The sequence below is a fragment of the Panthera pardus genome, unplaced genomic scaffold, assembly GCF_024362965.1.
Source record: "Panthera pardus isolate Hobbes unplaced genomic scaffold, ASM2436296v1 HiC_scaffold_8, whole genome shotgun sequence".
Lineage (NCBI taxonomy): Eukaryota > Metazoa > Chordata > Mammalia > Carnivora > Felidae > Panthera > Panthera pardus.
The window spans coordinates 5,864,327-5,888,377 of NW_026527013.1; the positions used below are offsets into that span (position 1 = coordinate 5,864,327).

Here is a 24,051-nt window from a genome sequence, read left to right on the forward strand (position 1 = left end):
TCTGCCCCTCCTCCATTCTCTCTCTCTCTTTCTCTCTCTCTCTTTCTCTCTCAAAAATAAATAAACATTCAAAAATTTGTTTTTAATTAGTTTAGTTTAATTTTTTTTACCCCTCCCTTAAAATTAGGTTGTTGTCTTGTTAAGTTTTGAGAGTTAAAAAAAAAAAAAAAGTGTATATTCTGGATACAAGTCCTTTTTCAGATACCTGATTTGCAATTATTTTCTTCCAGTCTGTAGACTGTAATTTTCCTCGCAGTGTCTTTTGCAAAGCAAAAGTTTTACATTTTGATGATACTCACTTTATCAATTTTTTAAAGTGGATTGTGCATTTGGTGTGGTGTCTAAGAAATCTTTGCCTCACCCAATGTCACAAAGATTTTCTCTTAGAAATTTTCTGTTTTTGGGGTGCCTGGGTGGCTCAGTCAGTTGAGCATCCGACTCTTGGTTTCAGCTCAGGTCATGATTTTGAGTTCATGGGTTCGAGCCCCACATTGGACTTTGCACTGACAGCGTGGAGCTTGCTTCAGATTCTTTAGATTCTGTGTCTCCCTTTCTCTCTGCGCCTCCCTTGTACACTCTCTCTTTCTCTCTCAAAAATAAATAAATATTAAAAAGAGAGGGGGAGGCATCTGGGTAACTCAGTTGGTTAAGCATCGGACTTTGGCTCAGGTCATGATCTCACAGTTTGTGAGTTCAAGCCCCATGTCAGGCTCTGTGCTGACATCTCAGAGCTTGGAGCCTGCTTCAGATTCTGTGTCTCCTTCTCTCTCTGCCCCTCTCCTGCTTGCACTCTGTCTCTTTCTCTCTCTCTCAAAAATAAATAAACATAAAAAAAATTTTTTTTAAAGAGAGAGAAATTTTCTGTTTTTATATTTTAGAACAGAGGTCGGCACACTTCTTCTGTAAAGAACCAGATGGTAAATATTTTCAGCTTTTTGGGCCATATGGTCTCTGTCACAACTACTCAACTATGTCACTGTAGTGCAAAAGCAGCCACAGACAATACATAAACAAAAGAGTATAGCTATGTGCCAATAAAACTTTATTTGTAAAAACAGGTGGTGGGCCATATTTGGTCCACAGACCATGGTTTGCCAACCACTGTTTTAGAAAGTCATCTTTTTGGGGCGCCTAGGTGGCTCAGTTGGTTTATCTCCAACTCTTAATTTCAGCTCAGGTTATGGTGTCATTCATGGTTTGTGAGATTGAGCCACACATTGGGGAGGGGGGGCGGAGGCTCTGTGCTGACAGCGCAGAGCCTCCTTGGGATTCTGTCTCCCACCCCTGCCCCTCTTTTGTGCACGCACTCTGTCAAGTAAATAAATAAACTTAAAAGAAAAAAAGTCCTTTTTTTACCAAACAGAGAGGACACTGCACTCTGAATAATGAGAATGGGGTAATTATTGCCCAGTTCATCACTGGTGAAAGCAGGGGGAGGGAGAAGGCAGAACAGTAGGTGCCTAACTCAGAACAAAGGTGAGGAGAGGGAGAGAGAAAGGAGAAAGGAAAGAAGATAAATGTTTGAATCACCTTTTGAGCAGACTTCCTTGTGCATTTTAATTTTTCAGAGTTAACCCTTGCACTTTGGTTCAGGCTTTAGCAGACGTGGTTGGTTGGTTTGTTTGTTTTTATGCTAATCTATCTTAAAGACTTGTGGCTGCAGATGCTTTAACAGATTCGTAGAGTTTTTCATGAGTGAGTCCAGTATTGCTGGTGGTCCCATGCCTTCTACTGAAAATTGGTATTTATTTAACCATTCTCTAACTCACATTTCGATTCTGTCTACCATCGTATGAGCTATGGGATCATGGGTTCCTCACATACTTCCCTGCACGTATGTGATTATTCCTGGAGAACAGATTCCTACGGTTCTAAATCAGAGGGTAGCATTTGTATTAAAAATTTTCATAGGGGCGTACCTGGGTAGCTCAGTCAGTTAAGCGTCCGACTTCAGCTCGGCTCCTGATCTCATGGTTCGTGAGTTGAAACCCCACGTTCGGCTCTGTGCTGACAGCTCAGAGCCTGGAGCTTGCTTTGGATTCTGTGTCTCTCTCTCTCTCTCTCTCTCTCTCTCTCTGCCCCTCCCCCTGCTTGCATTCTGTCTCTCTCTTTCTCAAAAATAAATAAACATAAAAAAGTTAAAAAAATTTTTTTTTCATAGACACTGCAGGTTATCTGCCAAAAAGTTTGTACCATCATATACTTGTATCAATGGTGTGTGAGGGTGTTTTCCCCCCTGATCCTTAGTCACATTGGATTTTATCCATTCTGGGTGGTCTTCTGTCTGACTGCCAGAAGGTGGCATCTTTTTTGACATTTTCCTCATTATTCATGAATTTGAGCTCTCCATGGTTTATTAGCCATTTGAACTGCCAGCGTCTATTAGTTGTGACTCATATCCATTGTCCACTCTCTGTTAGTGATGTGTCTTTTTTCTTATGAATTTGTAGATGCTCTGAATCAAGTGGTCTCAGCCTTGGGAGTATTGACATTTGGGGCGGGACGTTTCTTGGTTGCGGGGGGGGGGGCCATCCTGGGCCTTTTGAGATGTTTAACAGCATCGCTGACCTCTACCCACTAGGTGCCAGTGGCACACCACCACCTGTATTCGTGATAACCAAAAGGGTCTCCAGACCATGCCCGGTGTCCCCTGGGAGCGCCAGGTCACCCCAGCTGAGAACCACCGACCTAAATAATGTAATAGGTGTAGCACGTATTTTCTCCAAGTCCGCTGTTTGTCTGTGTATGGTGTCTTTTGCCATACAGAAGTTCTTAATCTTATGAAGTCTGACTTTCCAGTCATTTCTTTCGATGCTAACCTATTTTATAGAGAACAGGGAGAATAGAACATTTTCAAATAAATAAAAGAAATGCTGGGAGAGTGGACTAACTTTGCACGTTGTGTGTGGTCGGAAGCAAATTAGGAAGTGGGAAGGTAGAGAAGAGCCAAATGTTTCCCGCAGGAAAAAAATAAAGTAATAAAATACAAAACACACCACACCTAACTCCTCTCTCAGTGCTGACTCAGGGGGGGAGGTGGGAGCTGTGTTCAGGTTTTTACATAACCGCAGGCAAGGCTATTTTTGAAGAAGGCTGCGTGAGTGCTCCTGACAGCGGGCACCGGGTTCTCAAGCGTCAAAACAGGGCTGGGCAGGAGGCATCTGGAGAAAGGGGTGGGCCGCCCCCGAGACCTCCCGGCTGGTGGGCCGCAGGGCCCCTTTCTCAGAGATGACACTTCAGCCCCATGGGAGCGAGTGCCTGCATAGTTAGAGGCAGGGACGTGGGACATCTTAGATGTGGCAGCCGCACGGCCAGTTGTGCCTCCAGAGGAGCCGTCCTGGTGCTCTCGGCTGCACTGATCTGGACTCCGCTCTGAAGCCATCTCTGTGCTGTGATGCTTCCCCCCGAAAGTGAAGGCTTCTGCGGGCGGCCAGCGGCATTCCAGAGCCTGCAGCCTCTGAAGACCAAGTGCCTCTGGTGGAGAAACCCTAACCTCTCCCAGTTCCGTGGCTGTGGCCTTCGGAATAAAGGGATGCAGATTGCCGTCGTCTGCCTGCCTGAGGCCAGACAGGCCGTCTGAGTCAGGGTGCTCAGGTGCACGTCGCGGGCTCCTTAGTACCCAGCTGCACCAGTAGTGCACGCGGAGATGAGAGAAGGCTCTTGAGATGGCCCGGACGCTTTTCACAGGAGCTTGAGTTACGGCGCTAGAATTGTTTGTGGGTGTTGTTTTGTTTTGTTTTTTAAGTCAGCTCTGTGGAACCCATGACCCTGAAATCAAGAGTCACACGCTCCAGGGGCACCTGGGTGGCTCAGTCATTTAAGCGTTGGACTCTTGATTTCGGCTCAGGTCATGATCTCACGGTTCATGGGGTCGAGCCCCCTGCGTCAGGGCTCTGTGCTGATGGCGCAGAGCCTGCTTGGGATTCTCTCTCCCCCCCCCCCCGCCCCTCCCGCACTCGCACTCTCAAAATAAATACAGAAACTTTAAAAAAAAAAAAAAAGCCACTTGCTCCACTGACTGAGCTAGCCAGGCCCTCCTATTTGTAGGCTTTTAGAAGCTCCTTGGGAAGAGAAATGGTTGAGCTTGAAGCTGCTTTGTTTTGTTTTAGAGCGGCTTTCGGGTCGCAGAAAGGTTCCGCCCCCAGCGCACAGTCTTCCCCGTTAGTCACATCTTGTGTTGGTGTGGTGCTTTGTTAGAACTAAAGAATCTGTACGGTTTGCCTTAGGGTTCCGCTCTTTGTGTTGTACGTTCTGCGGGTTTGGACAGATGTGTGATAACACGCACGCACCGTGAAAAGATCACACAGAATAGTTTGGCTGCCCTAAAAATCCTCTGTGCTCTGCTGTTCTTCCCTCCCTCCCTCCTAACCCCCGACAATCACTGGTCTTCTTACTGGCTTTAGAGTCTCGTCTTTTCCGCAGTGTCATATAATTGGGGTCAGACAGTGCGTAGCCTTTCACACTTAGCAATGTACACTTGAGGCTGCCCCAAGTCTCCGGCCCCGTAGCTCATTTCTTCCTGTCACAGAATAACACTCCGTTGTGTGAACGCACCAGACAGTTGGAGTCTCTTTCTCCACTCGCCTGTTGAAGGGCAGGTTGGCTGCTTCCGGTTTCCGGACGATTACGAATGAAGCCGCTGTAAACATCCGTGGGCATGGTTTCATGTGGACCTGAGTTGAACTTGTAGCGTTGAAAAGAAAACCCCGAAGTGCCAGTCACGGTGTTTTGCCTTAATGTCCTGCAATGTGGACACTTGGAATTTACTTGACTTTTTTTTTTTCTTCTCTGTCTCAGATTTTTAAAAAATACAATGTCTAATGGTTATGAAGACCACATGGCCGAAGACTGCAGGGATGACATCGGGAGAACGAATTTAATTGTCAACTACCTCCCTCAGAACATGACCCAGGATGAGTTACGGAGTCTGTTCAGCAGCATCGGTGAAGTCGAATCTGCAAAACTCATTCGGGATAAAGTAGCAGGTAAAGGAACCGAGAGGGTTTGCGAGGGGAGCTCGTGGTCCTCCCGCGGGGCACTGCCTCCTTGGCCGGCGGCTCTGCAGTGCTCCTTCGTGCAGAAGGGGCCGCAGCCTCGAGCCGATGGCTGTGAAGTTTCGTTTTTATCTCAGGCTCTACTTTGCCCTGGCCCTGGCGTTAAGATTTGGACATAGGTTCCCAAGAGTTCATCGTAAGCCAGCGTGCGCGTACATACAAAGTGCAGTGGTGGGAGGGGAGGGAAAACGAGGAAACCCCCGCAATGAGGACCGCTCAGAGCTGTAAGAGACCAGAGAACGACAGCCTGGCCCGGCTCGGTCCCACCTGTGGAAGCGACGCTGGCCCGTGGCAGAACATGGAGCGTCCCCCTGGGCGGCCCTTCCTGGGCTGTGGGCTGTGCTGTTTGCTGTCACGCAGTCACATCAGCTGGAACGTCTGAGACGCACGGAGCTTGACCTCTTGTGGAGCCGGAGCAGGGCAGCCGATCAGCAGGCAGGCAGTAGGGTCGGGTGCCGGCTGCAAACCCCGCTCTCCCCGCTGCCTCCGTGTGCGACCCCTAAGCCTCAGTGGCACCCGACGTAAAGTGAGGATGGTGGCTCCCACATCCTGATCCTTAGTCGCCTCGAACGGGTTTGCAGACACCTGAGAAGGCCATCCTTATGGAGCAGCCTCCGTCCTGAGAGCATGGTTTTCAAGGAGCAAAACATGGAAAGACCAGGTGCTACAAAGCGCTTCCTTCCTTTTGTCCCCAGGGAGGAGCATTGTTTTAGGGAGCTGCCCTCTTCCTCCTCCCTCTTCCTCCTCCTCCCCCTCCCCTTCTTCCCCCCCTTCTTCCCCATGCCCCTGTTCTCCTCCTCCCCCTTCTCTCCCTCCTCCCCCTTCTCTCCCTCCTCCCCCTCTCCCTCCTCCCCCTTCTCTCCCTCCTCCCCCTCCTCTCCCTCCTCCCCCTCTCCCTCCTCCCCCTCTCCCTCCTCCCCCTCTCCCTCCTCCCCCTCTCCCTCCTCCCCCTCTCCCTCCTCCCCCTCTCCCTCCTCCCCCTCTCCCTCCTCCCCCTCTCCCTCCTCCCCCTCTCCCTCCTCCCCCTCTCCCTCCTCCCCCTCTCCCTCCTCCCCCTCTCCCTCCTCCCCCTCTCCCTCCTCCCCCTCTCCCTCCTCCCCCTCTCCCTCCTCTCCCTCTCCCTCCTCTCCCTCTCCCTCCTCTCCCCCCTCCTCCCCCCCTTCCTCTCTTCTCTGGTGAGCTGAGCAATGGGCAGTCCCCCCAGGAGGGCTCTGGCTGCCACCCTGGGCTGTGGGGCTATGATTCTGTCACTGAAAACTAATTTAAAACTTAAAAAAAACAACAAACCTTTATTACAGAAATAAGATAATACCTTCTTGTATTCAAATCTACATAAAAGTAGAGTAACGTACGGGACCCCAGGTACCCATCGTCCTACTTCATCCACTCTCAGCTTTTGCTGGTAACCTGAAGATTCCTGTCCCTGGGATAAGTCCTGGAGAGGCCAGCTGACTGCTGTACAGAGAATTAGTTCCTCAGAGGGGGCATTGAATTCAAAAGTCTTTTAAGGACTCTCCCAATTCTGAGAGAGTGTGATTTTAATACAGATCTTCTAAATAGGAATTGTAGCTAATACCCAAGTTGAACAGTGTTAGAATGTTCTAGAAGCCATTATCTTTCTCCTGTTTCAGGAGACCATCCTGAATAAGAGAGTCCTTGTTCAGAGGCATTTTAAAATTCTCCTATGCTACTAACAAGTCTTGCCTTTCTCCTTTTGTGTTCTGGTGGAAGGGAATTTTTAGCCCCGTGGATGTTCCTGAGCCTTGCATTCCGATTTTGCCAGCATTCTCGTGGTACCTGGCTTCTTTGTCTGTTCACTTGTTGTGGTTTTCAAAGGAATGTGAGCTATGTTAATAGGAACACCTAGGTTTGGCGAGATCAGGCCAGAGAGAGCTGGTTCGGGGAAGGAGGTAAAAGCAGCAAAGAGTAATTTGGAAATTATTTCACTTCAGAGATAAACTTTTTCTTCTCTTCGGGCAAGATAAGTAAAGGGTACCAAGAATTGTGGAGTAGGTGAGCCCAGGCTCGATTTCAGCTCGGCATCTTGCTAGCAGTTCCTTAAGTTGGATGACCGGACCTTCCCGGAAAGCTTACTGTGTTCCCACCTCTGTCCTGCCGCCAGCGTGTGAAAACCTCGCCGGCCTTGCTGCCCCTTTGTCCTCTGTTCCGCTGCTCTGGTGAAACCCCAGACACGGATACGTTCACGGCTTCTTCCTCCTGGCCGGAGAGAGTCCTGCATCCAGACACACAGGTGCCCCGTGGAATCAAATTCCCAGCTGAGCTCAGCCTGCCACACAGGCCTCCCCGGCCCTCCCAGCAACCACTTCAGGCCCGTTTGCACCCTTCATTCTTGGCCCATGACTGTCTTTCACCTCGTAATGAAAATAACAGCCACCTCTACCTCTGTTCTATCCTGGCGCTTCTCCATCCCGGGAGCCTCTGGCCAGGCAAGTGCGTGCTTGCCTGGGTCTTTGGGGCCGCCTGACCAGCGTTCCGACACGCTCCAGCATCTGTCCTCTTTGAGAATCCTTGCTGAGATTCTCTGACTTCCTCTAGCAGGATTTTTCCACTTGAGCACTCCTGACATTTGGGACTGGATCATTCTTGGACGGCGGGGGGGGGGGGGGGGGGCATCTTGTGCATTGTGGGATGTGGAGCAGCATTGCTCGCTCCCACCTGCTATGTCCTGTGGCATCTTCTGAGTCACGACAACTGAAACATGCCCCAGACATTACCGGGTGTCCCCAGAATCCTCCCCCTCCTCCCTGTGAGAACCACTAGTTGTTGTCCTCCCTCCCCTCCCATTCACAGAGCTGTCAGTGGACTGTCTCCTCTTCCTTCTGGAAGCTTCCTCTCCCCCTTGGCTCCCACAAACCACCTGCCTGAGGCCTTGCTTTGCCTCTCCTGCAGCTCCTTCCCAACCATTCACTTAGTCTTTCGGGTTATTCCCACGCTGCTCCTCCCTAAGCCCGTCCTGGGGAGAGCAGACGCCCCTCCATAGCTTCACTTTATCCTCAGTCTGCCGCCTGTGTGTCAGGGGGACTGCTCTCCCGAGCTTCACACCCCTCGACCCCTCAACTTCAGGGTTTTCCGGACTGACCTGGACTCTGTCCCACCAGCTGCTTTCTTGTTTCTCAGCATCTGCATCTTAACAGACGACACCGGGTTCACTCAGTGACTCCAGTCAGAGATCTAAGCATGACCTTTGACGCGTGTCCCTGGCATTCATCCTTCTGGGTGCTTCCACCCCTTTTCCTCCCGCCCCCACCCGCTGCCTCAGATCTAGATGAGGCCACATCACTGTCTGCCTGCACTAGCGTTCTGGCCTCTTAACCAGCCATCTGTGTTCCCTCCAGATGGTTCTCTTCACCGCGGCAAAGGAATCTCTTTATCACTCCACATGTGACCCTGTCACTCACCTGCTTTAAAACTCTTAGTCCCCGGCCCTGCTTGCTTTAGGGCACCTTCTCTGCTCAGCCATGTCAGCATTAGATGCTGCTCCTGGTCTGGGTTCCCATAGCAACCAGGCAGCTGGCAGTGTGGGCTTCCACACTGTACTGAAGTTAGAACTTTTTGGTCCAGTAGGTCCATATGGTTCTCAGAAGCAGAAACCCCATATGTCCGTAGATACGACCATAATCAGTGCTTGTTGAATGAATGAATGAATGAATGAATGAATGAATAGGTCTAGCGATTGGAGAAGAATGCAGATCAGCATGGACGTTGATTTGCTCCGCAAATATTTATTGAGTGCCAGCCATTGGCCAGGCACTGGTGACGGGAGGAACGAGGAACGGGTGGTGGCTGGGTTATCGGGAATATTTGGGAACGTCTGACATGCTGGCTTCCAAGATGCAGCATGTTTCTGGCTGGCCAGGCCCCAGGCCCCGTGTTGGGGACATGTATTTATTGCTGCCTGTTCCATCCACAGTCCCTAGCTGGCCCTACTGTGCAGCCCTGTCCCACTCTCTGCCTGGGGTCTGGCCCCTCTGCAGTTGCCATATGGCCCAGGAGCCAGCCTCCACCCTCCTGGACTGTCTGTCCTGCTGGCCACTTGGTCCCCAGCCTCCAGCCCATTCGCTCGGCTTCTGGCTCATTGCCACGCACCTCTGGTCAGGATAGAGCCCACACTCCTGCCTGTGGCTCCCAGGTCTCTGGGGCGCTGTCCTCCTCCTCCCTAGCCGCTGTGCTCTCCACTCACCCTCCTCTCAGCCCTGACTGAGCTGCTCGTCACTCCCCAGACAGGCCCTTCTCTTACAGTCTCACGATTTTGCAGATATTGTTCCCTCTGTAGGAAAACCCTTCCACACCAAGCCAGCCTGGCCGCTTTTTGTTTTCTTCATGTGAATCACCTTTGTTCTGTATATCAACAACAACAGTGTGAGGCAAAAAGGAAAAGTTTAAATTACCCCAAATCCCACCACTGTTAGCTTTGTGGTTTGTGTCCTTCCATACTTTTTTCTTTCCACGTTTGTGGTCATAAGCAACTACGTGTTTTTAGAAAAATGGGCTTGCACCACTCAAGCTGTGCTGGAAACTTTTCTTCCTGTACCTGTGACTGCTTTTCTGTCATTGAACATAAAGCAGTCTTGTCAGAAGAGCGGCACAGTGTTCTGCTGTATGGAGATTCTGAGTTCACGGCAGCTTGTGACCACATTTCCGTATTTACAAACCCCGCTGAGAAGTATCCTGGTGCAAACCTTCCCTCACCGCTCGTTCGCATTGGGGGTCTTCTAGAAATGGACCATTAGATGGGAGGGTGTGTACCTTCCTGGACCCTGTCACCAGTTGACACTCGTGCCGTCGACTGGGCCAGGGGCGTTTCTCATCTTGCCCAACCTGAGTCACAAATGACATCTGATTGGGGTGGTCATTCACTCTAGTGACGTTCTAGTGGCTGTTTGTACTCTTCTTTTATAAAATACCCTTCTTGTCCTTTGCCCATTTTCTTTCTCGTGGGGGCATTCGCTGTTTCTTGCTCATCGTCTCATTAACTCGCCCAAGACCTACTCCTCCCGCTGTGAAGTCTTCCCTTGAACCCCCGCAGACATCTAAAAAGGAAGAGCTCTAGGGGCGCCTGGGTGGTGAGTCGGTTAAGCGTCTGACTCTTGATCTCAGCTGAGGTCGTGATCTCCCCGGGTTCATGGGATCGAGTTTTGCGTTGGACTCTGCAGACAGTGCGCAGCCTGCTTGGGATTCTGTCTCTTCCCCTTTTTCTCTGCACCCTCCCACCCAAATAAATAAACTTAAAAAAAAAAAAGGAAAGTAGTTTAAAAAAGATAAAAGTAAAATTTTCTTTTAACGTTTATTTATTTTTGAGAGACAGAGCACTAGCGGGGAAGAGGCTGAGGGAGAGGGAAACACAGACTTCAGAGCAGGCTCCAGGCTCCGAGCCGTCAGCACAGAGCCCGACGTGGGGCTCAAACTCACAAACTGTGAAATCATGACCTGAGCCAAAGTCAGATGCTTAACCAACGGGGCCACCCAGGCACGCCTCAAATTTTTTTTAAAATAAAGGAAGAACTGGGCTCTACGCGCCCTCTCACGTTGCAGGGGAGTGCCTGTCCTCAGGGTGTTCCCCTCCCTCAGCTGTCCACCCCAGGTGGATTTGAGAAACACTGAGGGATGAAAACATTATATCTGGCTGCTCTGGATGGCAAATGTAACACGAGATGCCAGGGCATTGTCTCTAGGTTTTAACCTCTTCTAGGGGTGCCTGGGTGGCTCTGTTGGTTAACCGTCCGACTCTTGATCTCGGCTTGGGTCGTGATCTCGCGGTTCATGGGTTCGAGTTCTACATCGGGCTCTGCGCTGGCTGCTTGGGATTCTCTGTCCCTTTCTTTCTGCCCCTCCCCTGCTCGCTCGCTCGCTCGCTCTCTCTCTCAAAATAAATGAATAACCTTGTCTAGAGAGAGTGGTGTTTGGAAATGGAAGAGCATTGGCTCAGAGGCCACCCGGCAGGGCATGAGTAGTGCTCGCAAGGAGGCAGCCTCCATATTCTCCAGGCAGCGGCTCTTGGCCTGCTGGCCACCAGGAGAGACCCTAGTGTCAGGCCCTGCCCAGGCCTGCTCAGTCAGCCAGTCTGGGCTGTTTGAACATCTGTGATGTAAGCTTTCTGGAGGACGGCAGTTCTGGTTCAGGACCAAGTGAAAGAAGCCAAGCTCTTCCCGCAGTGCGGGGATGGCGTGAGCTGGGGGGAGCACTGGCTTCTGGGATACCCCTTGGCCTCAAACCCAGAGTTTATTCATGCTTCATCCTTGGCCGTTTTCTTTCTCATCTGCTGCCCCCTCCCCCTCCCCTAGATCTTCACCCTGGGGGTCTGCTTGACCTCCCCTGCCAGCACCGACCCCAGGCAGGCCCTGCCTGCCCTCTGTAAGTCCCAGCAGCCTGTGCAGGATCCGTGCCCTGCCTGAGCGCTGCCCCTGTTCCACCACCAGGCCTCAGACCTTCCTCTGTCAGGGCTTGTCTTCCATTGCCCTAAATGAGGGAGCAACACCTGATGGGTCTTCGCGGCCTTGATTCTAGCAGGTTCACCGTGTCTAAGGGACAGGAGAATCATCCGTAAGGAGATTGGAAGTACACCTGCCTGACCTCTTGGGTCCTTGAGCTTGAGGCAGGCCCTCGGGAGCTGTGTCATTACCCTGCACGGCTTATAGACCCTGTTAGAGAAACAGGAACTTGGGGGCCTGCTTTGGGAAGTGAGGGCCTCCCCCAGGTGCCCACTCTGAGTATAGACCATTGAGGGTCTGCAGAACTGGGGAGCCCCACTCTTCCTCATTCACTTCCAGCAGCAGCTCTCAACCTGGGCTCTACATTGGGATCGCTGGGGGGCTTTAAAAACTGCTGAAGCCACCCCCACTCTTACGACACCCCCACCCCCCATGCTGATACTGGTTCAGGTTCTGGCCTGGGCAGTGATAGTTTTTAGAAACTGCTCTGGTGATTCTGGCAAGCAGCCGAAGTCGAGAGCAGTTGGTTTATGGTGAGCGGCCAGGTGGAGGCAGGGACTCGGCACTGTGTTAGGCACTTTCGCCAGTGGCCTCATCCGGTGGGTGCCATCCAGGGCTCCTCTTCACTCCTCACCTGCCTTCCCTCCCACAGCATGCAGGCGCCCGCTGTCGAGGGTCGGATAGACTCTCAGGGGACAGGGCCAGCCCAGAACAGGGTGTACAGAGGTCCCTCCCCATGAAGCTCCCTCCTACAGCAGCCCATCCGTGGGCCTTTCGGTGGCTCTGCCTTCTGCTGCCCGCCCCCCGGCACCTCCCTACCCAGCCTCGCTCCCGGGTTCTGCCTGGCAGCCTGTCCCCCCCACCCCCACCCCCACCCAGCAGCCACCTCTGGGCCATTCCCCAGCTCGTCTTGTTCGACTGTGCTGGCTGCCTTTCGTTTCCTGGAACACACCAAAGTCTCCTCTGCCTCACGGGCTTGGCACCTGCTCTTCTGTCTGGGCTGCTTGCCGCCAGCCATCCCGGGGTCATGCCGCAAGTGTTGGCTCCTCACTGGGTGCTTCTGACCACCCTGTCCACCATGGGCCTCACACCCATGAGTCCCTCACACCACCGTGGAAATTTTCCTTATAGCCCCCCGGGCGGCAGTTTTGTTGGTTAGTTTCTTGCTGCTTTGCCATCGGCTGGCCTGTCAACCGTTAAGGCACAAACTGTCTTCCACTGTGATCCTCAAACCCCCTGGCCAGCCTGGCCTGGGGCCTGGCACATAGTAGGTGCTCACTTAATACTTGTCAACTCATTGACGAGAACCGGAGGGGAAGCAGGCCTAGGAAAGGAGGCAGTGGCCGCTTGAGGGTGTGTGACTTCCTGGGTGACGTTGGCAGTTGTCCTGGGAGGCTACCCAGGAAGAGTGCGGCTGGCACAAGAGCCAAGGGCAGAAACCTGGGGGTCATCTCAGTGGGATGGGTAGAAGACTAAGCTTGGGAAGGGACAGCTGGGGAGAAGGAAAACCCAGAGAAAGAAAACCTGGCGTTGCTGTTCCATTCTGGGGGAGGTGACCCCTCAAGTGAGTCGGCCGTGCCCAGTGCTGCTGAGAGCTCGGGGAGCTGCGTCCTGACCGTCTCTGGGGGTGGCACCTGATGGTCGGACTGCCTTGGTAGACTGGCAGTCTGCAGTGACCACCCTGGGGCCAGGCCACCAAGTGCCTGGGAGGCGAGGAATCAGGACCCGAGAGTCGGGCAGGACTCATGTTTATATGCCAAGAGCAGCCAGCTGTGGCTGAGACACAGGAGTGTGGCCCAGGTACGAGTCCTCATCAGTGTCTGGTCTCCCCTAGCAGGACTTGGGCCACCTGTGGCACTGGCAGTGGAGGAGATCGGTGGTCTAGGGTTGGGCTTGGCCTTGTGGGAAGAGCAGAAAGACGAGAAGACACAAGTGTGGGTCGTGCCGACCGAAGAGGCAGAGTCCATCCGGCGGTCAGGCCAACGGGCTCCATGGCCTGGGCGTGGTGACAGATGGGCAGAGCAGGGGTTGGAGAGCAGGTGTTTGGGAGTAAAACTCCCAGCAAGCCTGGAGTTCAGTCAGGAGTCTGTACCATACACATTCTGCATTCTCAGCTTTAGTGTTTGCAGTTTGGACCTTTTGCGAGGGCCCTAAAGTTCCCAGCCTGGAGCCAGTTGTGGTTTTCTGTACTGTTTTCTGAACTTCTGATTCTGACTTTCTTGCTAGTTGGGCGCCAGCCCCACAGCCCCGCTGCTTCGGGGTCCTCGCTCTCTGGGGTTTAAGAGCTAATAAGTCTCTGAGACCCATGGGGTTTTGTTAGAAATACGGTTGTGGAAGGGCAGGTTTGGGTTTGTTTGTTTCAAAAGGAAAGCGGCCCGTGCAGCACTGCAGGTGGCTTGTGTAGTTGCTGTGCCCTGAAGGAGGGAGTACACCTCCGCGAGGTGCTCCTGGGGCATGGGCCACGCACGGACTTCCTTCCAAAGCCTACAGTTTTGGGGGAGGGGGGGACTTTTCAGTGGAGGAACCGCCGGCCTCAGGGGATCCTGGCCAGCGCCAACACCAACAAAGCGATAGGTCATGGTGACAGCACGCAGCCCCCAGTATGATGTCAGGAGGAAGGCCCCTCGCTCTGGGGTCTTCCTCCCAAAACCCGTCACTAACTGCAGTCTCGCCATGAGAAAAACATCTGACAAACCCAAGCTGCAGGAGAGTCTACAGAATTCCTGACCAGTCCTCCTCGAAACTCTCAAGGTCATCAAAAACGAGGAAAGTCTGAGAGCTGTCCCAGCCAAGAGCAACCTAAGGAGACGTGACGGACTACATGTCACGTGAGATCCTGTGTGGCCTCCTGGGACGTAAGAGGACTTTGGGGGGAAACTGAGGCAATCTAAATCAAGTGTGGACTGTGGTTAATTGTAATGTATCAGCATTGGTTCCTCGGTTGTGGCAGATGTCCCATCTGGATATAAGATGTTACCACCAGGGGAAACGGGGTATGGGGTCTGTGGGAACTCTTTCTATTATCTTTGTAATTTCTCTTTAGATGCAAAAAAATAAAAGTGTTTAGGGTTTTTTCTTAAGAAGTGGCAAAACTGGGTTAGGCTCTCTGCTGGGTGCCACATCTCGTTATCCACCTGAGGGTCTGGGTTCAGCCAGCACCCAGAGACCCCCGCCTCATGCGGCTCAAGGCCTGGCATGTTTTCTACCTGCTTGTTATCGCCCTCCACCAACGAGAGGAATGGAGCGAAGCTCACCACTCTATCTCTGTGCCCAGAGCCATGCCTAGCATTCGGTGGCTGCCCGCCAGCACGGTGTGTGGGTGGGTAAGCAGTGGGCATGTCGGTTCTCCTCTCTGGGCCGCCTCCTGTCTGTCCTCTGTAGCGAAAGGACAGGCCTCCTTCCACTGGGCCCCTCGGCCTTGGCTGCTCTCTGGGCTCCTGGGAACCCACAGCCCCTCCCCTGCTGGGCTGCATCCCTCCCGTAGCATGCCGTTGGCGGTCACTCCTGCCACTTCAGTGTTTCCCAAAGAAGAGGTGGGGACACCCACGCGTAACCTTGGCTTCCTTTGGGAAGAGCTCAGGTGTTGTTATCCCTTGGACTTGGGCTGATGGTGCTGTCACATGACAGCCGCTGCCAGGGGAAGCCTGGAGGCCTGGCTGGGGCCGTGAAGGCAGGTGCACGGCCGGCCGGGGACTTCCCTCAGCTCCAGCTTCCCTTTGTGCTCCACGTCATCTGCTTCTTAGCTGGGTTGTAGGTGTTCGGGCAAGGGAGGGAACCAGCACTGGGTGGCACTAGAGCCTAGCAAGCCTTCCCGCTGTTGGGGTGCAAGCAGGGGAGAAACCCCTGGACGCAGACGGGTGGCCATCATGCAGCTCTCCCCACCTGCCCATCTCGCCCACTCGTGACCGTCCTCTCTCCTCACCCTTGGAGTCCCCACATCTCAGCCGGGACTGGGGGCACCGATCATCATCATTGCTTTTGTGATAGGTTCCACGGGATGCCATTAGTAGCACAGTGTTTCTTTTCAAACGGCCCTTTTAAAGAAAAAAAACATTAACAAAAGTAACACTTGTCCATTGTAGAAAATTTACATGTCGGCCAAAGAAGCGTAACAAAAAACCGGTATAGATAGTGACCGTGGGTCTTCTAACCCCACTTCCAGGAGGCCATGGCTTTTAACGACCTTGTCCTTTGGAGCCCAGTCGCACATGGTCCTGTTCACCCTCCCTGGCTGTCGGCCGGTTTACCAGTGTGCACGTGTTCTCCCACACAGGGCACAGCTTGGGCTATGGCTTTGTGAACTACGTGACTGCCAAGGACGCGGAGAGAGCGATCAACACGCTGAATGGCCTGCGGCTCCAGTCAAAAACCATTAAGGTAAAGAGCTGCCATCGCCACCTCGTTCCTGGCCTCCAGGGGTCTGTGCTGGGCCCCCCCGGCCTGGGGGAGCGACCTCCCTGACCTCACCTGGGCGAGGGATCTTCCCCTTACTTGACCATCACTATCAAAGGGACCATTGGCTTGGCCATTTCTCGGAGCCCTGGTGCATTTGGGGCATCTGGGGTGCCTCCTGTCTGCTTAGAGTTGAAGCATTGCATGTCAGACCACCCCAGGCCATGCTGGTGCCTCTCAGCCTCCTCAGCCCCGTGAGCAAAGGGAGAGTCACCGTGAAGGGCACTTAATCGAGGGCAGTCCTCTCCCCGGCCCAGGGTGTGCTGTCCTTGTGCCGAGCGAGCATGTGTCTGGCCTTGCCCTCCTGTTCCCTCCTGGTTTGTTGCCGCAGCGACAGCAGCAGCATTGTCCCTCACGCCCTCCCTGCCAAGGTCTCTCCCTTCCTCCCCAGTCACAGCCAGGTCATCGAACATGCATTTGCTAATGTTTCTTGAGTACCTGCTATGTGTCAGACAGTGAACAGATGAATTCCTGCTCTCGTGGAGGGGCGTGTGTGTGTGTACGCGCATGTGTGTGAGCACGCTCCAATAATAAACCGAAAGTCCCGTGTGGCAGAGGTAAGTGTTGCGGAGGTACATGGCGGGGGATGTTCTGGGGGGTGGCTTCGTGTTGACCGGTGACTTGAGGGATGCAAGGGAGCCACCAGAGTCACTCCCAGTTGAAGGGCTGTGGTGGCTTCCTGGGACGAGCGGGCAGGTCCCCCCGCCCTCATGTTCTCAGCTGCGGCCACTTACCCCCCAACCCTGCTCTTGGTCCAGAGCCCCGTCTCCTCCCCATCCCCATGTGTCTGTCCTCTGGCTCATGTGATCTTGTGCAGCTCCAGACCCAACCTGGACGACTTTGGTGTTTTCCCGACCTTTACTCCCTACTGCACCCTCCTCGAATAGGCCTCCTCCCACTGCCCCAGGCTGGTGCCCTGACCTTGCTTCTTGCAGCAGCCTGGGGTACCATGCCCACCCACTCCACCTGTAGATGTGGCAGGTCAGCCGTTGTTCCCGAGACGCGTGCCTGCCGGCGTCCTCTCCCTCGACAGGAAGCCACATGGAGTGAGATTGCCCTCTGAGCCTTTGGACCTGCCGGGTCCTCCCACCCCATCTCCCATCCCTCCGCTTCATGTGGGTGTCCAGAAAGGTCCCTCTTGGGCCTTGTATCGGGGCTGGGCTTCCTAAGCTTCCCTGGACATCAGAGCCGCCTGGGGTGCTTTTGCCATAAAGGTTCCCAGGGTTGCGGCTTGGGCCTCCCCAGTCACACTGTGGGGTGGCCCTGGGAACCCGGATTTCTTCCCGCCTGCCAGGGAAGTCTTGCAGTCTGGCTGTTCGCAGCACCTGTTCATTTGGAGGGCGGTGTTCCATTTCTGCTGTTGAAGTGTTTGTGATATGGATTGCTCAGTGGTTTAATCTTCCCTGAACCCCCCTGTGGACTAGACCTGCGTGTCGCGTGGTGCCCGAGGGCAGGAGCGCTGCCCACACATCTCTGTGGCCAGCACGGGCTCCCAGAGGCTCCTTCCACTGTGGAGCCTGGTGAAGGAAGCCACATGTCACAGCCTTTCCACGTGTCTAGTGACTTTTGTTCCCCTCCCCCAGCTCCGCGTTGTTTATTCTCAGCCCAAAGCTCCCAGTCTGTTAGGAAAGATCTGTTGTATTTAGAAAATGTTTGCTAATGCCAGGAGGGCAGACAGTTACTCTTATTCAAATGCTGAAAACTCTTCATTACACAAGCGTGTTCTGGGGGCCAAGCCCTCTGCCTGGCGCTGGGTTCCATGGCCGATGGGTGCCCTCAGCTAGCTCACGTGTTAACACAGATGTTAATTCCCAGACCACCATCTGACTGGACCTCACATGGGCTCCACCCGACTCGTAAGGCACTGAGAGTTTCCCTCAAAGTCAGAGTTGAGACATAGGAGAGCAGGAGGAGGTAGGGGTAAGGAGGGCCGGGGTGGGGACACGAGGGTGTTCTGGGCAGAGGTGTCTACAGGGCTCAACGTGTGCCTCTTATGGACACAGGTGTGCTGCAGGAGACATACTGGCTGGCACGTTACGGGAACTGCAGGCTACCCCCAAGGTTGATGCCCCACTTCTCACCCACAAAGGCAGGACCTTTCCAAAGGCTTGCCTGCCCCCCAGGCTCTGCGATCATGGCACCCCGCGGCCCGCCTGGATGTGCCCTTGACCTCACTGGCATTCACTCTGTCCTCTGCGGTTGTAACGTCATTCCTTGATCTGAGTAGGGTGTAAGGAGTTTCCCGATCCCTGTGCCCTGTGACGGCAGTCCAGACAACCCCACTGGGTGTGTGTGTGGAGGTGACAGGCTGAGTGTGGCACAGCACTGATCTTGTGTGATTCACATGACCGGTACCTGTCAAGGGCCTGTAATGGGCCAGGTCCTTCCATACCTTGTCTCTGTTTTCCTCACCCCAGCCTGGGAGAGATGATCCCCAATTTAGGGTTGAAGAAGCTGATGTGTAGACTTGTGACAGGTCTCCCGAGGTCACACAGGTAGAGCGGGGCAAAGTCAGGGTTTGAAACGAGTGCTGCGGCTCTGGGCACTTACCACCCCTGCCTGGCAGCTTCCCCAGCCCAACGTGGGAGGTGAACACCAGGAACCAGAACAGTGTAGCTTGGATGAGCCGCAAACAGAGCCCAGGAGCCTGCGGTGCAGTTAGGCGGGCGTTATTAATAATAACAGCAGTTGCTTTTATTCCCTCGTTCGGCATTTAGTCGCTGAATGCCTGCTGTCCACCTGCATCTGTTCTAGGTGCTGGTGATACAGCAGCAAAGACAAAAGTTGTGCCCTCATTGAGTGTTCTACACAGCTAAATAAGTGAAACATATAGGATGTCAGACCAAGATAAATGTCATGGGGAACATTTACATGGAGGCCACGGTGGTGGAGGGGGCTGGGCACTGCTTGTGGGTGGGGGGCTCCGGGGCGAATCAGGTGGTCAGGCAAGTGGGTTTGTTTCTTAGGACCGCCATAACAAAGCACCACAAATGGTCTTGGGGGGTGGGGGTGTTAACAGGGATTTGTCCTCACAGCTCTGGAGGCCATACGTCCGAGACCAAGGTGTGTGGCCAGGTTAGTTCCTTCTGCGGCCATGAGGGAGAGTCTGTCCCGGGCTCTCCCCTGGCCTGGGGGTTGCTGGCCACTCTGGCGGTCCTAGGCTCATGGAAGCATCACCTGGGCCGCTGCCTGCGTCTTCACTTGGCGTTCTCCCTGTGCGCACCTTTGTCCAAATTCCCCCTTTTTCTGAGGGCACAGTTACTGGATTCGAGGCCCATCCTGCTCCGGTGTGACCTCATGTTCATGAGTTACATCTGTGACAACTCTTTCCCAATAGGGCCTCGTTCTGCTGTGTGGGGTGGGATTAGGACTGCGACATATGAATTTGTTGGGGGACAGCCCTTTATAGGAAGGTTTCGTGAGCACGTGCCAGGAAAAGACCTGCCTGGGGCAGAAGAGCAGGTGATGCCGAGACCCCGTGTCATGGAGCCTCTGGGGCGCCAGGTGCTCCAGTGCAGTCTTCTTGGAGGCTGACCTGACTCTGAACTTGATAGTGGCCGGAGAGGGAGGGAAAGCTGCGGTGGTGGTCGGGGGCCTCGAAGAACCTGTTGTCAGAAGCACATTCGGCTGTAGAAGGCGTTTTTCTCTCTGGGGCTTCATCGAGGGATGAGCATGGTCAGTACCAGCCTCTGCACTGCTTCCCCGGTGCCAGGGTCTTGGTTTGAGGATGCTCTTTCCCACAGTGTCCTTCAGTAAAGGCCAAGGGCAGACCCCAGATGTAGCCCCATCCAGACAGATCTGCAGAGGGCCAGACAGGATGGTCGTGGGAGGCCTGGCCTCCCGCTTTGGCCGCTGACTGGGGCCTTTGGTGAAATGGGACAGCCAAAAATGGCAGCCACGTCCTCTGGCAAGAGTTTGAATGGGGGTGTTCTGTGGGCTGGTGATGCAGACCTGGAGAGTTGAGGCCCAGATGTGAGAGTTGACACCCTTCTTTGGAAGTTGAGGAGCGTGACCAAGCCCCAACTGGACTGGTCAGCCACCTGCCGCTTTGGAGGGTGCTGGGGAGAGCCCGCAGGCCAAGGTGGCCTCTTTATCTCAGGGGACATAGCCATATCTGCCCCACTTGGTTGGAGGCCGCCTGCCCCCAACAGGACCTGGTGCTCTGGGGCATCTTCCCAATCAGATCAGGGCCACTTTTGTTCCACTCTCTGACGTTCAGTCTCCATGATCCTCGGCACCTCTCTGGGGGAAGCTGGGCTCTGACCACACCACATAATTTCTCATTCGTTCTCTGTCTCCTGCTGGACCACATTCTGCTCTGCCGGCAAAGGTTGTGTCTGTTGTCGCCTCTTAGGGAATGTCATAGATTTGGACTCAGCAAGCACGTGAATGCTGGGGCCGGGGTGGGGTGGGGGGCAGTGTGTTCCTGCCCACGTGTTTGGCACTGAGGGGCCACACTTCTGCCCCTTCTGGCAGGCCTGAGCGTTGCAGTGAGAACACACCTGTTGTCTGTGACCTTGTGCTGCCTGGTGACGCCTGAGAGGTCGTGTCAGTTCCTGGATTATGGTCTCAGGCTCTTGGTCTCCTGAGCTTGTGACTCTCAGAGAGAGCATTATTGTGCATAGGTTCCAGTCCCCGACCCTTCCAGAGCATGACTCCCTGCCTCCTCCCTTCTTATTTCCCAGCCTCCTGACTCAGATCTGACTCCATTGGGTGTCATTGAGCCCTGTCCCTTCAGGCCACACAGGGGCCTTGTCCCAGCTGCTCCTTCCCAGCAGGGGTGTGGCCTTTGTCCCATCCCTCCTTTTTTTTGTTGTTTTTTGAGACAGAGAGGGCCCAAGTGCCCCTGTGCGAGTGGGGGGAGGGGCAGAGGGAGGGAGAATCTTAAGCAGGCTCCAGGCCCAGCTCAGAGCCGAGAGAGCTCGATCTCATTCATGCCTGTGAGATCATGATCTGAGCTGCAATCAACTTAACCAACTGAGCCACCCAGGCGCCCCTCCCATCCCTGCTGGCCTGCACGGTCCATGGCCATCCACAGCCATCACGCTGACCTGGGAAAGCACCAAGGCCTATCTTGCCATCAGCCCCTGAAGCCTCCCGAGTCTATGCACACACCTACCGTCTTATCTGAGCGGCCGCAGAAGTTCCTTGCAGGGTTTACTCGGTTTTGCAGAACAAAACCCCAAAAAGTATGGAGTCATTTAACGTCAAACACTGAGTGTTAGACTGCAGGCTCCCCAGCACCCCAGGGTCCCCCGTGGGCTCCAGTGGTAGGTTTGCCTGTTGGCAGGTGGTGTTGCCGCGCCCCCCCCCCCCCCCCAGCAGCACCCAGCTCCCTTGCCTGCTGCCCTTTGGGCTCTTCACTGTCCAGAGAAGGGAGAGGCCACGGTAGGAGAGACGGCCGTGGTTGAGTCCTGGCCCTGTCTGCAGCCACCCGTGGGCCCTCAGTCTCTCGGCTTTGAAACTAAGACTGTGTCTGCCTCATTGTGGGGCGTGAAGTCCAGGTGAGAAAATGCTACGGGGTGTCCATCTGGCTCGTGGCTTGGCCCGCGTGAGCTCTCACGCATGCTGCCGCAGATGGTGAGTGTTGGAATGATTTCTCACCAGAAGCGTGGCTTTTTCTCGCCCCCCAAATCTAACCCCGTCTCCCTCGATGCTTTGGCCACACACCTGCCCTAACCCCAGAAAGTGGTTTTGTTTTCAAGGTGTCGTATGCCCGCCCGAGCTCAGAGGTCATCAAAGACGCCAACCTGTACATCAGTGGCCTCCCAAGGACCATGACCCAAAAGGATGTGGAGGATATGTTCTCTCGGTTCGGGCGAATCATCAACTCCCGGGTCCTCGTGGATCAGACCACAGGTACGGTGGGTGGCCCAGATGTGGGTGAGGTTTTCCTCCAGACGGACTCCAGAGTTTCCAGGAAGACAAACCACTGCTTGATTTTCAGCGTCAGTAGTTCTTCCACCAGGGAGCACAGAATCAGAATGAGGAGACACTGGCTTTTGTTTTACGAGTCCGGGGACGGAGAATGCAGTTTGATGCATTTTATGGTGAAAACACCAAGAGATCCTGGCACCTTTCCTCAAGCACCCAGATGGCCCAGCCTGGCCTGTGAACGGGCGGAAAGGCCACCAGTCAGCCGTTCGCGACAGCTCTTATTTCAGGCACTCGGGGTGCAGTGTGGGACAGTCTTCGCTCATGACCCAGAGTCCCTACTTTTGACTGGCCCGAAGCCACAGGTAGCTGCTTCTGAGGAGCTGTTGTCGTCTCCATGATTTGGATGTCCCCCTCGGGTAGCACATCCAAAGCTCAGAGAGCTCAAGGCAGTAAATTCCCCTCACTGACCAGCCTGGCCACTTCGCCAGCCCCTGTCAGGTCACCTCAGCCCAGGACATTAGCAGCCTGGGCTCTGGACCTTGCACGAGGCCATCAGACACAGCCGAGCGGAGGCCCCTCACCTGCCCCCGGGAGAGCCCCGCGCAGGAGGCTGGTGCCAGTCCTGACCGTGCAGCCTGCCCACCCCACTGGCCTGGGCACTGGGGTCAGGACATCTGCTGTCAAGCCCCGTGCGTGGCTCTGTCTGGGGAGAGGTGAGCTTGGGCCACACCTGCTGTAGGACTCCTCTGTTCTGCCCCAACCAGGAGTGGGAATCTGTTGACAAACCGCTCACAGAGCTCAGAGAAGCCATTAGAATGATCTGCGTTTGATGTTCATGTTCTTCCATGTCCCCGCCCCCCTTGGCTGTGATGTGAAAACAAACACTGGGTAGTTTGGTCCCAGGGAGTCATAACTGTGAGGTGACTCCCTTCCGAGAGGCCAGCGGCGCCCCTAGGAGGCTGCAAAGCAGATCCCAGAGAGCAGGTGGGCTGGGCCCTCCTGGCCTGTGACAGATGGGGTTAGAGACGCACACACATCGTCCTTGTCCCTCCGAGCTGTGTGCTTTGGGGTGGGCAGCCTCACTACTCGCCCTCCCTTCTCCACCCCTCCTCTGGAAGCTCAGCTCCGCATCTGCTGGCCCTGCTGCCCAGGCTGCAGTCCTGAGGCATAAGCAGCTCGAGTCCCCGGAGGCCTGAGTGGAAGGGGAGCCTTCTGGAGTGTGGTCCACAGGTGCAGCTCGCCGGGTAGCCCTGTGCCTAGTGCAGATGCCCACTCTGACACCAGGCTCTGCCGGAGGGACAAGGACCACACCACGGCCTCTGTTCTGCAGCTGTGCTCTGGGGCGGGGAGAGGGGTGAGGGCGAGGATCCTGTTTACTTGGTGTCAACCCCTTTGGTCCACACCAGGACAGTTTCCTGGGGTCCTTGAAGCCCCCCGTACTCACCTTCAAGTGCCAGTTGAGAAGGAACAATGCAGTGGGCTGGTCAGTGTATGTGTTTGTCCTCAGCCCCATCTGCATAGGAGCACCTGTGTGGGCTGCCTGGGGACCCGGATGGTATGACCACGCTGGGCCACATTCTGTTTCCATCGCCCTCCTTTTCTACGTGTCATACATACCGCTTTGCCTCTACTTGTGTCTGTCCAGCCCAGCATGACTGAGTGGAGCTGGCTGTCTCCAGGAACACCCCCACCCCGGACATCTAGCTTTCCCCAGTGGCTCTCACCACCCTGAGGGAGGTCACTTATACAGACAGTTCCCCTCAGCCATTTGTGGGGCATTTGGTCTCCTTTCCCTCTGTAGGGCTGGTGTCTCTTAGACATCAGGATTGCCCCCCGGGCTCAGCCATGAACTCAGAGTGGCGTCCATGGGCACTTCATGCTCTCTCAGGCATCCCACCAGCCTCTGCTGAACAGCAGAGGGACTGTCTTCAGAATCTTTGTGAGGCCCAGAAGGAGGGGAGATGTGAGGGAGTCCCTGGGGCTCCCTGTCCAGGCCTGGGGTGTTGAATTGGGGAGTTAGAACGGTGGACCCCCAGGACTGTGGACTTCCATTCTATCCTCTGCTCCAGAGGGGGCCACCAGCGGGGCTTCTCTGCTGGGACCCAAGGAGTCCCAGGGGACGAGGGCAGAGACTAGCAATGCTGGCGGGTTTGTGGGTCCAGTTTGCTTCCATATGATGTGCCTTGTAGCATTAAAGGGATGGGGCATCGCTCTTGGAA

At 54.5% G+C, this 24,051-nt stretch overlaps 1 protein-coding gene across 1 annotated transcript in view; it reads left to right on the forward strand.

Moving 5' to 3' along the window:
* The window catches only part of ELAVL1 (ELAV like RNA binding protein 1), a 39,682-nt gene that overhangs the window by 8,578 nt on the left and 7,053 nt on the right, over positions 1-24,051 (forward strand). The window contains exons 2-4 of the mRNA XM_053898206.1: positions 4,798-4,985; positions 15,777-15,880; positions 21,661-21,814. Coding sequence (XP_053754181.1) covers positions 4,814-4,985; positions 15,777-15,880; positions 21,661-21,814 — 430 coding nt within the window. The 5' untranslated portion in view covers positions 4,798-4,813. The remainder of the gene's footprint in view (positions 1-4,797; positions 4,986-15,776; positions 15,881-21,660; positions 21,815-24,051) is intronic.